Source organism: Podarcis vaucheri (assembly GCF_965113315.1).
Source record: "Podarcis vaucheri genome assembly, chromosome: 6".
Lineage (NCBI taxonomy): Eukaryota > Metazoa > Chordata > Lepidosauria > Squamata > Lacertidae > Podarcis > Podarcis vaucheri.
Genome location: NC_138764.1, coordinates 57105052 through 57122241, shown reverse-complemented (window position 1 = coordinate 57122241; position 17190 = coordinate 57105052). Strand labels below are relative to the sequence as shown.

The 17190-nt window shown below is 42.2% G+C and overlaps 3 protein-coding genes across 14 annotated transcripts in view; 1 reads left to right on the top strand and 2 right to left on the bottom strand.

The window, feature by feature from the left end:
* Positions 1 to 6344, bottom strand: part of HYI (hydroxypyruvate isomerase (putative)) — a 169422-nt gene extending 163078 nt beyond the window's left edge. Inside the window, exon 1 of the mRNA XM_082228935.1 lies at positions 6291 to 6344. Coding sequence (XP_082085061.1) covers positions 6291 to 6331 — 41 coding nt within the window. The 5' untranslated portion in view covers positions 6332 to 6344. The remainder of the gene's footprint in view (positions 1 to 6290) is intronic.
* MED8 (mediator complex subunit 8) overlaps positions 1 to 17190 on the bottom strand; it is a gene marked incomplete at its 5' end in the record, with an annotated part of 411542 nt that overhangs the window by 267267 nt on the left and 127085 nt on the right. The window lies entirely within an intron of this gene.
* The window catches only part of PTPRF (protein tyrosine phosphatase receptor type F), a 482994-nt gene continuing 474920 nt past the window's right edge, over positions 9117 to 17190 (top strand). For 4 of the 12 annotated variants that reach the window (XM_082228807.1, XM_082228812.1, XM_082228808.1 and 1 more), the window contains exon 1: positions 10219 to 10403. The gene's annotated coding sequence lies outside the window, so the exon portion shown is untranslated. Of the gene's footprint in view, positions 9687 to 10218; positions 10404 to 17190 lie in introns of those variants that run through there. The other 8 variants (XM_082228803.1, XM_082228813.1, XM_082228810.1 and 5 more) reach the window with 4 other exon arrangements.

Below are 17190 nucleotides of genomic sequence, written 5' to 3'. Positions count from 1 at the left end.
TCTGGTTTCTTAGGAAAGGTGTACTTAAACACCTTCTTTAACTCATTATAAATCATTTCCCAAAAGGCCTTCAATCTTGGGCACGTCCACCAGAGGTGAAAGAATGTCCCTTCAGCCTCCTTACATTTCCAACATTTATTGTCGGACAAATGGTATATCTTAGCGAGTTTGACTGGGGTCATGTACCACCTGTACACCATTTTCATAATATTTTCTTTCAAGGCATTACATGCCGTAAACTTCATACCGGTGGTCCATAACTTTTCCCAGTCTTCTGACATGATATTATAACCAATGTCTTGAGCCCATTTTATCATGGCTGATTTAACTGTTTCATCCTGAGTGTTCCATTTAAGCAGCAAGTTGTACATTCTCGATATTACCTTGGTCTTTGGTTCTAACAACTCTGTCTCAAGTTTCGATTTTTCCACCTGGAATCCTATTTTTTTGTCTTGCTTAAAAACCTCATTAATTTGGGCATAATGTAGCCAATTTTGCACCTTGTCCTTTAATTTTTCAAAGCTCTGCAACCTCCAATTACCTCCAATGTTTTCTATTATTTCCCAATATTTCGGCCAATATGCCTCCATATTGGATGTTTTCCGAGCTTTGGCCTCTATTGGTGAAATCCACCTCGGAGTTTTGCTTTCCAATAAGTCTTTGTATTTTTTCCAGACCATAAATATTGCTTTTCTGACAATATGGTTTTTAAACATTCCATGTGTTTTCCCCTTGTCATACCACAAATACGCATGCCAACCTAACGAATTGTTAAAGCCTTCCAGATCTAGGACATCAGTGTTTTCCAATAAGATCCAATCTTTCATCCAGCAGAAGGCCGCAGCTTCATAGTATAACCTTAAGTCTGGCAGGGCAAACCCCCCTCTCTCCTTTGCGTCAGTTAGTATTTTAAACTTTATTCGGGGCTTTTTGCCCTGCCAGACAAATTTAGAAATATCCTTCTGCCACTTTCCAAAACAATCCACTCTGTCCACAATCTGCAAGGCCTGGAACAAAAACAACATTTTTGGCAAAACGTTCATTTTTATAGCTGCAATTCGGCCTAACAAGGATAATTTCAATCTTGACCAAATTTCTAAATCTTTTTTAACTTCTGACCAACATTTTTCATAATTATCTTTAAATAGATTCAAATTCTTAGAAGACAGATTGACCCCCAGGTATTTCACTTTTTTAACAATGTTTAGTTCTGTTTCCTTCTGAAACCCCTCTGTTTCAGTAACCGTCAAGTTTTTCCCCAACACCTTAGTTTTTTGTTTGTTCAGCTTAAAGCCCGCCACCCGACCAAATTTCTGAATCAATTCCAAAACTCTTTTTGTACTAGGTTCTGGCTCCTGTAATGTTAAAACCAAGTCATCTGCAAATGCTTTCAGTTTAAATTGTTTCGCTCCGACCCGTATCCCTTGTACCTGCCGATCCTCCCTTATCATGTTCAGCAAAACCTCCAGGACTGAGATAAACAACAGAGGGGATAGGGGGCACCCCTGGCGTGTTCCTTTTTCAATATGAAGTTCTTCTGTCACCACATTGTTCACTATCAACTTAGCTCTTTGTTCAGAATAGATTGCCTCTATTCCATTCTCAAACCCCCTTCCCACTCCCATCCCTTCCAAGTTTTTCTTCATAAATTTCCAAGAAATGTTGTCAAAGGCCTTCTCCGCGTCGATAAAGATTAACACCGCTTTGGTGTTAATATTTGTTTGTAAAAGTTCCAAAATATCGATAATGTTCCTGGTATTATCATACAAATGTCTACCTGGGAGAAAGCCTGCTTGGTCCTTATGAATTACTTCATTTAGTACTTTTTTAAATCTGTTAGCCAAAACATCCGCAAATATTTTGTAATCCACATTTAGGAGTGAGATGGGGCGATAGTTCTTAAGTTGAGTCTTTTCAGTTTCCACTTTGGGTATCAATGTGATGAATGCTTCTTTCCACGTATCTGGTGTCCTCCCTCCCCCCATAATCTGGTTGCAAACCTCCATTAATGGTTGTATCAGATAGTCTTTTAAAGTCCTGTAATATTTGGAGGTAAGTCCATCGGGGCCCGGAGATTTGCCTAGTTGCATATTCTGAATGGCATCCTCGATTTCCTGTTGTGTTATTTTACAATTCAAGATTGATCTCTTCTCTTGAGATAATTTTGGAAGGCCATTATCTTTCAGGAATTGTTCTATCTCAATTACTTCCTCGGGTTCTTGTGTGTACAATTTTTTAAAATATTTCTGGAAACACTTTCTAATTTCTCCTGGTTTCTGGAAATTTTTCCCTTCAACTTCTAGGTTGGTGACATAATTTAATTTTTGTCTCTTTTTCAACTGCCAAGCAAGCAGTTTCCCACATTTGTTTGCAGATTCAAAAGATCTTTGTTTCATTTGTTTGATTTTCCATTCCACTTCTTGGTTAATCAATTTCGCGTATTGTGACTGGTGAAATTTTATTTCTCTTAAAGTCTCTTTTGATTTTGGATTCACTCTTAATTTTTTCTCTCCGTCACTTATCTTCTCCAATATCTTGTCTTTTTTACTATTCCAAAGTTTTTTCTTGATTGTATTCTGTTGTATCAGAAACCCTCTCATAACAGCTTTACTTGCGTCCCAGATAATTCTTTTTTCCACCGAGGTATTCAAGTTGATTTCAAAATAATCCTTTAAAGTTTTTTGGGCCTTCTTTACGATCTCTTGATCTCTTAACAGGTTGTCATTCATTTTCCATCTGAAGGAATCGGCAGTAGTAAATCTCATTTCCATTTTCAAAGCGTTATGGTCGGAGCAAGTCTTTGGGCAGATTTCTATTTTTGTAGTCTTAGGTGCCAGCCCTCTAGATGCCCAAATTTGGTCGATTCTTGTCCATGACAGGTGGGCCTCAGAGAAAAAGGTTCCTTCTTTACCTAGGGGGTTTCTCGTCCTCCATAAATCAATTAGGTCCATATTGTCAGTTAGTTCAAAGAAAGTTTTTGGTAGTCTTCCATCTTTAGTCAGATTCTGATTCTGTGACTTATCCATCAAAGTAGAGACAACCCCATTCATATCTCCCATCATAATGATGTTAGAGTAGTCCAGATAGTCCAGTAGTGTCTCATGCAGCTTCTTATAAAATTCTGATTTCCCCTCGTTTGGTGCATAAATTCCTAATATCAAAACTTTTTCTCCTTGGGTCAAAATTTCAATAGCCAGGATTCTTCCTTGTTCATCTTTAAACAAAAATTTTGGTGATAGATTCTCTTTAGCGTAAATCACCACGCCTCTCTTCTTAACTCTATCTGATGAAATAAATTCTTGGCCTAATCTTTTGTTTATTAACACCTTCCTATGTGACCTGGTCACATGAGTTTCTTGCAAACAAATTATGTCCAAATTCTCTTTCTTTAATATATGGAAAATCCTTTTACGTTTTTCTGGGGAATTCGCGCCATTAATGTTCCAACTGTAAAGCTGCAGAGACATCCTGTATCAATCTGTTGTTACTCTTATTGGGTGTCTTCTTTTTTGTCCAAATCCGAGGATGGTGGCTCTTTTCCTAGCTCTGGTGGTGGCCAAGTAGCTACCGCTCCTTTCTGCAAGTCTTCTCCGTGGTCGTGTAGGAACTTCTGGCTGTCCTCTTTCGTTTTGATCTTTATCTTCTTTCCTTTGTATTTAAACGAAAGACCCTGTGGAAACTCCCACCTGTAAGGTATTCCGTTGCCTCTCAAAAGTCCAGTTAGGTCAGTGTAGTTAGATCTTAGATCCAGTAATTGTTTGGGTATATCCTTGTAAATTTGTGCTCTTCTGTCCTGAATCTCAAGTGCTTTATTAAAATGTAGGTCAAGTAGCTTGTCTCTCTCCTGCTTGGTCCTTAAGATAATCAAACAGTCTCTAGGTCTGTCCTTCCCAGCCGCCCTTCCCAATCTGAATGCGGTTGTTATTTTAAAGTCTGTATCTTCGTTTATACCCCAGAATTTAGAAAATTCTACTGTCAAAAAGCCAGTCAAGTCCTCTTTCTCAATCTCTGGGATAGAGCGTAATCTCAAATTATTTTCCCTGTTTCGCAGTTCCACCAAAGACAGATAGGCCTGCTGGTCAGTAATATGTTTATGGAGTGGCCTTACCTCTCCTTTCAGTTCCTCCACTTCTTTAGTTACTGCTTCTACTTTCTCATTCGCAGCCTCGGCCAGTTTTCGATTTTCAGATACGACGTCCTTTAGGTTTCCAATATCTTGTGAATGCTTAGCCACCTGTTCAGAAAGTTTGTTAATTGAAGATGTGGCTAAGTCAATTTTTGCAGTCTGATCATCCACTTTTTTGTTCAAAATTGCAAATTGTTGTAGCATTTCCTCTAGAAGAATGTTGGATCCCCCAGCTGCCATATCTTCACTTGTTAATTGTTCTGATTCTTCAGCTGGGGTTGTTGGTAATGGTGCAGCCTGTAATACCGCAGGGACTGAAGATCTACGGCCCTGGGAAGCCAAAGTTGTTTGTACCAATTTGCCTTTTCCTGCTTTCGACGCAGCTCTTGTTTTTGGTTTACCACTCATTCCACACTCATTCCACACCTGCCTTTGGATTCAAGGTCAAGCTGTTAAAAGTTCCATGGGAAAGACAGGCCTCAGAATGAGTCACCAAACCGCAGAGAGACAAAACAAAGTCAGTTCTCAGGAAATTGTAAATCCCAAACTCCACTAGAGGGAGTATTGTTCAGTTCATGAAAGAAGAAACAAAGTTTCAGTCGCCATTAAAGTTCCTACAATTAGTCAAGTTAATAAATATCTTTAAAGAAGAACTTTTCCTTCTTGCAGAGCTCTCTCAATTTTGCCACAATAGTTTCTTAAAAGGTGTAAAATACAGTTGCTTAATTGTATCCACCGGTAATGCCTCTAAGTATCTGTTTCAACTTTGTAAATGTATCCGCAACACAACTTTTACCCGCTGCAAGTCCGGGGCTAGGGATTTTCAAGTCTTTAAAGTTTTAAAAGTTTTAGCAGAGAGGAAACCCCAATTAGAATAGACACAGTCACAGAAAAATAGAGATAACTTGCCTTTCCCTTCAATTTCCCAGCTTCTCCAGACGTATGATGTCTCTCATTTTAAAACCCTTTTGTACTGCTTCCAGCTTGTCAGTTTCTTTGCCTTTAATCATTAAGCACCTCCGGGAGACGGACTTCCTTTTTCTCGTCTCCCGCTTTCGGCCGAATTCACAATTTGTAATCCAATCTCAAATAGATCTTACTCACGAGTAGTTACTTTGTAATCCAATGTAAAGGAAGAAAGGTCGGCGCTCATCGGTAACAGCCGCGCGGCTTCACTCCCGCAGAAAGAGCGATGAATCCACAGCACCGCTTCCCCTCCGCGCTTCCGGAGCCCCTTACGGGGTCCCTTCTTCGTTTTGGGGGTCGCTCTCGGTGCCCGCCGGATCCCACGGCCACGAGCTCGCTCTGCTCGTGGTTTAACTTAATGGGTCGTCGCTTCGCCGTAGCAGACAACCCTTTTCTGCGGAGCCCCTCTTTGCAGCGCAGAGAGGACCGCCATTACCCGTTTCGCGCCGCCTCCGGAAGTCTGCATCCCACAATTCCTGATTCCACTCTCACCCTAGCCCTCTGATAACTCCAGAGGAGGTATTGTAATAAAACAGAACCTCAAAAGAGAGCACAACCCGCCATGCTGCCAACCTGGGAAATAAACCTAAGAACAAAGCATCTCACACAGGTATGGGGGAAATCCAAAGCAGAAATGCTGCAGGTGTCTGTCCAGCTTCCCTTGCCATATGCGTCAACAATGTCTTGGCCAAACTCCATTGCTGAAGCAATACTTCCTCCCCTCAGCATCAATGTATCCCATAGAACAGGGATTCCCAAACTGACCATCAATGGTTCACAAGCTCAGTTCAGGTGATCCACAGTATGCACATGCATTGCATTAAATATTCATATTGATTTTAAATTGTATTTTAATTGCCTCTCTTGTTACTTATATTGTATTTTATTGTATTACAGTATGTAACGTAATAAAATATGATATGTAAGAAATAAAAGATGCGATAAAATACAATTAAAAATCATACAGCATCTAGCACAGCACATTACAATTGCTACAGCAGGCAGAAAAAACAATTCAGTGGTCTGCCGAGACATTCAGCAATGTTCCAAGTGGTCCATGGGGGAAAACATTTGGCAAGCACTGTTACAGAGGGGGACACAAGTACTGATGCTGTGCTGAGATGAAACTCCCTGCTGGCCCTAAAGCTCCACAGGCAGGATGACAGAGTTCACACCACAAGCTTCATTAACTACAAACCTGCTGAAGCAGTGCTCAGTATAGTTCAGGCTGGCCTCCATCTTTTCTCTGTCCTCACTGCCAATGAGAGGATCGAGGGGAGAGGGTATGGTGGAGAGAACATAGTACAGGGTCATGTTGATGGTGTTGCTTAAGAGAGTGTGAGGTTCATTAACTACAAACCCTGGTTTGACGTATCAATTGCTCAGTCTGAGGGGTCCTACATAACATGGAGTTTGCCTACAAAACTCTACAAAATGACTACAAAACCCTACAGAAGGTTTTGTGGGAATCCTATATTTTGGTGTTTGTAGTTAATGAAGCTCACACCATAAATGTAGTAGGCATGGAGGGCTGGTCACCACCCATCCCAGGCACCCCATTCCCATTGAAGCCAAGGCTGGCCAAACACTCTACGGTATTTGCTTTTCCTGGGGCTTGCCCCTTTGGCTTCACTTCTGTTATCTTTCTTGCTCTCTCATCCGCACTTGCAAAAGGATCCATTCATAAGTGTGCCACTTCCCAGTTGGGACTCTGATTGGTGCATTGGGTATGTGTGTGTGTTGTCTGGGTTGCTTACTACATCTTTCCCATTGCTTGTTTGTGTTCCCTGCATGTAATCTAAGCACATGCCTTTACCCCTGTTGGGACTTGAATTGATGAACAGCCTAGGACCTGGGTATTTGTGCCTTTACTGGGTGTGCCACATTTGAAAGTAATGTTTATGGTGCTTATGGTACTACACTGTGACAAGATGTACCCTGTTGCATGTATTGGCCCCCTCTCTGCTGTCCTGCTGGGCAGGAGCATTTTGCTGTGTTCACCCAGCAATTAGTGGGAATTAGTAATGACGCTGCTATTGATGTTTGGGGGCGTAGCTGGCATAGTTGCACTGTTGAAGGGAAATTCCCCACTAGGGTAGAAATCATATATCAAACAGATGGAAAGCTCTTTAACTTGAGTAGACTGAAAGCAAAGAGTAAGGTTACCATAACTTCTGTCATAGAGCTTCAGCATGCTGATGACAACATAGTGTGTGCACACTCAAGAGGATGACCTCCAAACCATCCTAAATAGCTTCACAGAAGCTTACCAAAAGCTTGGCCTATTGCTCAACATCCAAAAAACCAAAGTGTTGCACCAACAAGCACAAAACAACCCCTCTGCAGTGTCACAAATCCAATTTAATGGTGTAACATTGGAAAATGTTGATCACTTCTTCTACCTGGGCAGCTATCTTTCCACAATGGCCGACATTGATGCTGAAATTCAGCGCTGCCTGAGCTCTGCGAATGCAGCCAAGACAATGGCAGGGAAACTAAATTGCTTGTTTAATACCAAAATACTATTGTACTACCAACCATATTGTATGCTTGTGAAACAAGGGCCACTTATAAACGCCATCTCCAACTCCTTGAAAGATTCCATCAACAGTGTCTCTGAAAATTTTTACATATCACTTGGGAAGACAAGTGATATATAATGCCAGTGTACTGGAAGAAGCAAAGATCACCAGTGTCAAATCAATGATTCTTCAACATCAACTTTGTTGGACTGGTCATGTTACGCAGATGCCTGATTATCGCCTTTGAAAGCAACTACTCTATTCCAAACTTTAAAATGGAAAGTGTAATGCTGGTGGGTCAACAAAAGAGGTTTAAAGACTCTCTCAAGGCAAATCTATAAAAATGTAGTATAAACACTGACAATTGGGAAACACTGGCCTGCGAGCACTTCAACTGGAGAACAGCCTTTACCAAAGGTGTCATGGGCTTTGAAGACGCTCAAACTCAGGACGAAAGGGAGAAACGTATTAAGAGGAAGGCACGTTTGGCAAACCCTCACCTTGATCAACTCCTGCCTGGAAACCTATGTCCCCACTGTGGAATCCAGAATTGGCCTCTACAGTCCCTTACAGACTCACTGTTAAGACTATGTTCATGGAAGACAATCTTACTCAGCTCCGAGTGATCGCCAAATAAGAACTGTTCGATGATTTTTTTACTGGGTGTATATAGGATACCAGCTAAATCACACTGAGATTGTGGCAGCATAAGTGGACCCATAGGATTGGTTGGTCCATATTTTATTTTGCTTTCAAGCTGGGGAAACTCAGCCAGACGGGCGGGGTATAAATAATAAATTATTATAATTATAATTATTATAAGCTGCTGCTGCTCAAATTCTGCTGCTTCTTACTTGTCTCCATCCCTCTCTTTTTTCTTGTCGTCTCCAGCTCTTTCATTTCAAAGGCAGTTTAAGATGTGGCTCTCCAAGTGTATGCCTGCCAAGATCTTTTGGCCTCAAGGCTAGACATGCCCCAACAAGAATGGAAGTGTATAACACAAGTTGAGAGGCTTAGATTTTTTTTTTTAAAAAAAGACTGGTTAAAAATGCACAACAGTGCAATTTTCATTAATGATGGATGTTTTAATTATTTATTTGCACATCCCAATATGGTGGCAGTGAGAAGGGGGGGGGGCGGAGAAGAGAATAGACAGTACACTGAGAAGCTTGTACGATATGGTAAAGAACATTTTCAGGGAAACTTTTCCCTTCCACAGGAACCTTGACGAAGAGGGTTGCCGTACTTCCTTACCTGTCTCTGCTGGAGAGGGTTGTGCAGGCGGGGCTGGAGAGTTCAGGCAAAGACCAGTGGGGAAGCAGCTCCGCCTCCAGCCGGTCTCGCGAATAAGGAGGTGGAGTTGCTGAGTCCAAGCTCAAGAAAAAGGTGGTGTCGGGTGTGTCTGAGTCCGGCCTCTTTCAGATTTGCTAACCTTTAGCCCTGGGGCCCCAGAGCAGTTCACACCTATTCTGACTAAGATGACATGACTCAATATAGGAGGCGGGTGGGGAGAGGGAGGCGGAGATCATTTGACTACGACAGCACTTTTGCAAATGTACAGGAGAGTTTGCCTCGCTCAACAATCCCGGGGCAGTTGTGCGCGATACCTGACCCGCACGGTGTAAACAACCCCCTCCCAATCTCTTCCGTACGGGTGAGGGGCGGGAGGACATCAGGGTCCGCACGAAATAAAATAGGCGGAAAGCGCGGGAGCTGAGCAGAGGGTTGCAACAGGAAGAATTATCTGAAAGACGGGTGAGGTGGTGGTGGGGGATACACAGCTGAAACCGGGATCTTCTGGAGGCGGGAAGTAGCTGCTGCGGAGCTTTAATGGTGTCGATTCTGTGGAAGATTCTGTGGCAGAGGGTGAAGCGGCTTTCGAGAGAGGAAGCCGACAAATGGTGAAGGAGAGAGAGACGGCGCGAAGTGTGCGTGCATAATCTCTACACTGGGGGAGCCGGATTCTATTCCAAGCAGGTTTACTCGGAAGTCAACTCCGCGGGTCTTCCTCGCAAGAAAAGCACAGGACAGTCGGGCGAGCGAGGAATTCTAGGGGCACGACCCCATGAGTGGTGAGTTTCTGTGAGGAACCTGGAGAATTTTGACGCGGGTGGGAGGGGGGCGCATAGTGAAGAAGAGTGTCGGGGCACATCAACTCTCTTTGCACATTAACTCGGCGTTAGCTGGAGAAAGGCTGCGTGCAAAATGTGTTTGCGTGTGAATGGGAGGTGGGGGGGGAGGAGAGAGGAGGAGGTCGAGGTGAACCGAGTGGTCGTAGTCGGTTGCGCGAGGAGAGCTGCGAGGAACGCGGAGTGACGGTGAGGCGGCGGCGGGGTGGGGGCGCGCGAAGAGAAAGAGGCGCAGCAGTCCAATGGGGGGGTAGGTGGGGGGTGTCAGGGGCGCGCGAGAGGAGGAGGAGGGGTCGGCGGGCGGGCGGGCGGGCGGGCGCGAGGCACTCCTTGGCTCTGCGGGCGGGCTGGTTGGTTGGTTGGTTGGTTGGTTAGCTGGCTCTGGGCACGCGCGGCGCGGGCCTGCTGAGGCGGGTTGGCTGTGCTGGCGGCTCTTCAGGCGGGCGCGCGCGGACTGGGCGGGAGCTCGTGCGAGGGAAGGGAGCGGAGGGGCTCCGGGAGCTGCCGGTGTGTGTGTGTGTGTGTGTGAGCGCGCGCGCGCGCGTGTGTTCACGGAGAAAGAAAGAGAGAGAGGGAGACGGTGGCGAAGCCCGGCGCCAGCGGCTAGTTGGCGGGTCGGAGCGAGGCAGCATGCGGGTGGCGGCGCCCCGGGCGCGTGTGGTGAGTAGTTTCTTCGGCGTCTCGCGGTCTTGCCGGTCACCCGCCGCCTGTTGAGTAGCGCGGGGGAAGACTTGCCTTTGCTGAAATAAAAATACCTTACCGCTCCCCCCGTTGCCCACCGAGCCCTAAAGCTTCCTTCGAGGTGAGTTGCATTGAATGCGCCGCCGCTTTCGGCGGGATCAACCTCGATCCCTGGGGCAGAAGCGCCTTCTTTCCCCTTGTTGCCCTGGGATTCTTCCTCCGCTCCCACAGCGGCAACTTGCCCTCCTCGCGGAGAAGAAACCCTTTGGACCCGATCCACTCTCGGTTAATGGAGTTGTGCGTGCAAGAGGGGGGAGGGGTTGTTGCCCGGTCCGCCCGTCTCTTACCTGCCGACGCCATTCTCACTTGATTCCTTTTCTTTTTTAAAAATACAAAAAACCCGGATTTCAGCTGAGGGTTCTTTCTCCTCCCCACCCCCACCACCTGCACGGATTCTTGGCTGCTTTTTCCACGCTGGCCTCCATGTGTGTGCGTGTGTGTGTTTAGTTCATATTATTTATTACACGGAGACTTTCATTATACCTGTTTTGGAACTGTTGCATGATAGGCATGTGTATGTTCTCCTCTCCGCCCTTCCTCGATTTGCATACTTTGTTCATGGCAGGCACAAAATGCAGAACTTTTTGTTTTAATCAAATGGTGGTGTTGGTTGTAGACACTAATTTAAAATAAAGAAATTCAAAGACCTTTCTTCCTGATCGTGTGCTGAAAGAGTTGTTTTTTAGATTAAAAAGAAATCTTAATATGTGAAAAGAATAAGAATGAAAGCATCAAATGTCCAAATACTCTTGCAGCCTGGAAACATGAGGTTTGTTTTCCATGTTAATGAACGTGGCCTGGTGACCTTTCCCACTGGAAGACGTAATATACTGTGGTAGCGCCTGTAAGAAAATCAGTCTCAGTGTATATTTTCCCCCAATGGCGTTTTGAAAAGGTGAAGAATAGACATGATCAGTCTGCCTGACTTCACCTGCGGTGCCTAGAACCTAAGACTTGCACGGTCAGGAATGTTGCCTTGCCTCGCCTGCTTCTCCACCCTGAAAGAAATGTTTAGAAATACAATCTTTTGGATTTGTCCCAGGTCTACCATACAGTCTGGAAAAGCAAAGCAGTGACACCACTCCAGTAAGATCCTCGAAACCAGATGCTTTCAGAATGCCTGCTTCATCCTTTCAAATGGCAACCAAGAGTGTCGGGTTTTTTATTTCTTCGCTTTGTTCTTTTTGACTGCAGATTGATGGAAAGAAATGAGAGAGAAACAATGAGTTTCCTAGCTTTGGTCAGACTGGTTTGTGGTTTTTTGTTTTTTGTTTAACTCAGACAGCTTTAGAAAGGTGCCTTTTTGCTTCAAAGTCTATGCTTTGTGCTCTGAGCTAAACATGGGGTAATTAGAAAACTACCTGAATCACATTTTTTCTCTGACAGTTGCTTATTAGCATTTATCATTTTGTTTGCTTCAAAGGAAGAAGTGGATAAAAATTATGGAGTGTTTTCTGTGTACTTAACATTAGCTTTTTTCTGTGATGCTGGTTTCTTTTTCTTGGAATAACATTTGCGGGGGGAAATGAGGCAATAATTTTTTTAAAAAAATAAAATATAAATATGCAGCATGTTAAATAGTAGTTGGCAGGGAGTGTTAAAAGCTGAGCAAAGTTCCTCTAAGTGCTTAAGCTTAAGTGCTGTTGTATTTCTCAGAGCCTTAGTGTAGAATGAAGACAGTGGTAGGTTTTCCTTCAGAGTTAGGTGAGAGAATATACCCTGCTACTATAAATTCCTTTTTTTTCTCTTGCCACATTCAGTCTCTGAGGTCTTCTAATATGCTTGTGCTCAAAATGTAAACTTTTGCCCCCTGTTGGACTGGCAGGAGTACTTTAGAAGAGAAGAAAAGGGCCCTTTTAAAATGCAAATGGTGTAGGCACTTTGTCAGCCAGCTCCCACTCAACCTGTTGGTTTCTTTTTAACTGAAGCAGTGACTGGCAGACTGTATGAAATCCCAAGACTGCTTCTGAATATCAGGAATGAGAGTAACATTTTCAGTTTTACACTTGCCAGTTGTTAAACACCTCATGCTGTTGGCTTTACATGGCTGTGCACAATCCTGAACTATGAATAAATTTGAGTTCAGTATTGTGCAGAGTAATGTAGCTGTGTGAAATATATTAACAGAATGGAGGGAAATGAATGCATGAAACCCTTGGTTATTTCCTTTATCAATTGTTTCAGTTAAACTGTTTCAGCTCTTGAAAGTGCAAACTAAGTATTCACCATAAGATTAAAACCATAAAAATTTCCACTCTTAAGAAACATGCATGCATGTGGATAACTTGTATGCACAAAGGATGATGGTATGTGGCAATTACTTCAAAGAGTGCTTAGGATCATACTTATTTAGCTATCATACATGTTATCAACTGTAGTTGTGCTGTCAAAATGGCCACTTGTCAAGTAGATAACTGAATTATACAGAGTGATTTGTTGAAGACATAGCTATGGGTTGAGAAATTAGCTATCTTAATGTTTCCAGTGTTTTGCAATCTTTGAATATTGTTAATTCAGCCATGTAGTTAGGAGGTGAACAATCCCAATTGGCAGCCTCCATAATGTATCCCCAAGTTAACTGGTTACATTATGGAGGCTTTGCCCATGTCTGTCTTTGTCTTCTCAAAATTGTAGGAGGCTCCTAATTTTCTTTGGGCAGTTTTTGCTCACCACAAGTGAACAGGAAAGTGTTGAATTACAAGCTTAAATGAACTTTGCCATGAAAATAGTGAACATATAGAGCACAGTCCACCAGGAATGCTGTCTCATTCAAAGGAGTAAGAATGCAGGAACATAGATGATCTTGAGTTCAACTTCAGTGAATTTATGTGAGTCTTGTGCAGGGATAGTGCCTGGTTGATAGTCTTATATTTGCTTCTGTTAATAACCATATATGCTCATCTTTAAAAAGAAAATGCTACATGACAGTTTTAGATTGCCAATGCTGTAGGCTGCTTCTCCTTGTCGCTAGAGGCCCTGGGGTGACAATATCTTCATTTAAAAAACTACTTGATGTGCATAGCACTCATTATCTTGATGCTTGATTCACAGTGGCCAGTTTTATGTTGCTGTCAGTGTACTTTAATCCTTGGTTTATTACTTTGCCATGATGCCATTGTTTTAGCTGTGGTTCTGAGATAGTACTTACATTCAAGAGTGTGATCAGCAAACTTAACTTTATCAATAAGAAATCAATATAGCCTGTCATCACAACAGCCAACCTTGTGAACTAAGCCAGTTATAAATCAGTGTTAGTTTATTTGTGTTTCCAGTAGGTTGCTTTTAACTCACTAACTTTGAGGGTGACCTGCTTTGGCATTCCTCCCATTTCTGGAGAAGGCATTCATAGCAAAGAGTTAAACAGCTTATGGACAAAAAGCTAATGCATCCCTTAGCGCAGAAGATTTTTATAATTCAGCTTGGTTATAAATATCGCCATATGCCTTTGTTTGCTTTTTTATGTACTGCTTACCCATGATAGTGTGTTGGCTTTTGGCAGAAACAGTAAAAGAAGTCATAGCCAGCCTTCCTCTGTTCTGCTGAAAGTGTCAGAATATTTAGCAAATAAAGTATGAACAATTCTGTATTGATGCCTTTTGGGTCACATGGGCTATAAGTAATGTTTGGATTGTTTTCATTCTGGTTTATTGTGGTGGTGCTCATAAGAAAGTCTCACCAACATCTGTGTCTTTTGCCAGCAGCAGTTGTTGGAGAATGCATCTCTGAGGAAGGAAAAAGATAAGTGTAACAGGAAAAAAGTCAGTTTTTCTGGGCTTTGAGAAGAATTGCTTAAAGAAGATGAGTTTCGAATTAGGCAAGAAGATTAGGGTTTAGGAGAAGTTGACAAAAATCAAGATTTAAGTTTTAAACCTTAAGGTTTTTTATAAGATACTATGATATCAGATTAAGGTAATGTTATGATAGAATACTATGAATTATGGAAAGGATTTGCTGTTATTGTTATAAAACAGGATACAGGAAAAGGGAGGAGGAGGAGGACAAGGAAAGAAGGTATTGAAAGTAGAGAATATGAAAATGATGGTTTCATTTTTACTTTTTATTTTGATCTTTTTCTTTTTTTGTATAAAACCTTTTTAAAAATCCTTTTTTCAATAAATATTATTTTAAAAAAAATAAAGATGAGTTTCAGCTGAGTTTTTGACCTTCTGTAAATCTACTTGTAATATAGGTTCATACATTTTCTTTGGAGTCTATATACTTAAATCTGCAAATGACATTGTTGGAGCCTGCTAATAGCATACTGCCAAAGAAACACAGTTTTTAGAATGTTGTCCCATTATACATCTCAATTTCAGTATTTCTTTTGCCAGCAAATGTTTCTAAAAGATGCAGAGCAACTTCTGTAAGGAACATATTGTTGCGGATCGTATTGACCTTCATTAGGCCCTAAATCTGGGACCATTCTTTTCCCTGCCCCTGCAGTTATGTTACTGTAGACTTTAACTGATATCAACCTAATCAGGAGTTTCCCCCAAAAGAAATGGATTCCTTGGATGTTACTTAAAGATGCTTGAATAAGACGAGAGCTTACGTAAACTGTTTCAGCAGAGTGTGATTAAGATGTTTGTGGCAGCATAGTGTGTAATCGACACATTCATATACTGTGGCTTGCGTGATTATGAAAAGGTTGAGATGTGTATTTTATATGGTAATAGGATTGTAAACTTACAAACCCATCAAGTATTTGTTGGATCAGCTAAATACCACTAGACAGCAGTTTTCTGGACTTGTTAGTATATTATGAAGGGCAAACCTTTCTGCATTCCAATTTTACAATGGTTTCTAAAGTGCTTTTCAGAAGAGGCTAAGAGTTAAACTACTTAGTTCCCATTATGGAACACAAATATTATAATAATGGTAAAATGCTATATCTAAGATGTTAGGGGGAAATGCTGATGTGTAATGCTAATCCAGCACGGAAATATTAAGTGTCCCTTGTACAATGCAGGATAAGAGGATCACATAGTTTTTGAATCATAGAATTGTAGAGTTGGAAGGGACCCTGGGGGTCATCTAGTTGAACCCCCTGCAATGCAGGAATCTCAGCTAAAGTATCCATGACTGATGGAATAATTTGACAGTTATACTTGAAGTGGTATGCATCTAAAGAGTGCACTGCATGATTTGTGCAATGAAATGGTGTAATGCTTTTTTTTTTATATATAGCTACCCAGAAATGGAGGTCTGAAGGCATAAATTCAGTAGTGTGGGGGCTTTTGCTGCAATCCTGATAATTCACTTTTTATTTTTTCTAGCTCTTTGTCTTAGAGATAACATGAGAGGATATTTTAAAATGCTCAGAAGAGATACGTCATATTGGACAACTACTGCTTGTTAAGAACCTGGTTTATTTCTGCTTGCTGCTTTACTGTTAGTTAAATATTAATTTAACGTGGATTTGTTCAGTGGATACCACAGTGGTTATCTCTACCTCGCCTTGAAAAACCTTGGGGCAGACTGCTTTAAACAATTCACATTTCTTAATCACGTTTTCAAAAATGTTGTCTTTTAATTACTGTTTATGCTCTGCTTTCTTAGTCAGCAGTTTTCACTTCTACTAAAACATTTCTTTCATCATTATTAAAAACATTGGCCAAGAAGTCATGGCTATTGCTACCTAGAATATTGTTCAGACTTTTTGCATGTGCAAAGCAGTCTCAAGTTACATTATCTGAATCAATGACTATGTGCCAACAGGGGAATGGGGAAATAATTGCAGTTTACAGAAAAGTGATGGCTGTTGCATTGAATTTCAGTTGTAGGTTTGCAGGTTTATTAATGTGTCTTACAAGTGGGAGTTGCAGTAAAATGTGAAATGCTCCTATTCAGTGTCCTATTCAGCCATGCCTTCTGCTACTATATCCCATTCCCTCTCACCCTTTGTTTTTCTACCCAACCCTCAAAGCTTCACTTCATGGCCACTGAGTCTTCTGGCTTCATGGCATGCTCAGTCCCCCTTGGGCTGTCTTGCGGAGCAGTTACTCCTTTAGTTTTCCCTCATGAATTTTGTTTTACTTCTTCACACCTTGTTGTTTCCCCAAGCCTACTCATACCTCCTGCTTGTATGTCTGTGATCCCGTTCTAGCTGTATAAGGCTAGCTACTTGGATATGTTTGGCATTACAGTCATACCTCGGGTTGAAGTAGCTTCGGGATGAGTATTTTTGAGTTGTGCTTCGCGGCGACCCAGAAGTAACGGAGTGCATTACTTCTGGGTTTCACTGCTCGCACATACGCTCAAAATGACGTCGCGAGCACGCACGGAAGCGGCGAATCGCGACCCGTGTGGACGCGGGTTGTGTTCACTTCAGGATGCGAACGGGGCTCCGGAACGGATCCCGTTCGCATCCAGAGGTATCACTGTACGTAATATGTAAAAGACGGACTTGCAACAGAATGTTGCAGTGTGGCATGCTCCTGTTCAGACTGCTCCATTCCATTTCCCCTCCTGCTTGGCTTTCTGTATCCACTCCCAACTATTAGTGAGCATTCTGTGACCACTTGGCATGCTCAGCCTTTATTGAGTTGCTTTTAGTTAAGTTTGTTTTTGAATTCCTGCAACCTCTGAGATGTTGCAAAGCTGCTTTATATGCTCTTATGCATGGATGGTTCCATTTTGGTTCCATTAGCATTGATATTCACAGATTAAATATCAGAAATAGAGGGGTGATGATGATGATTTGTTA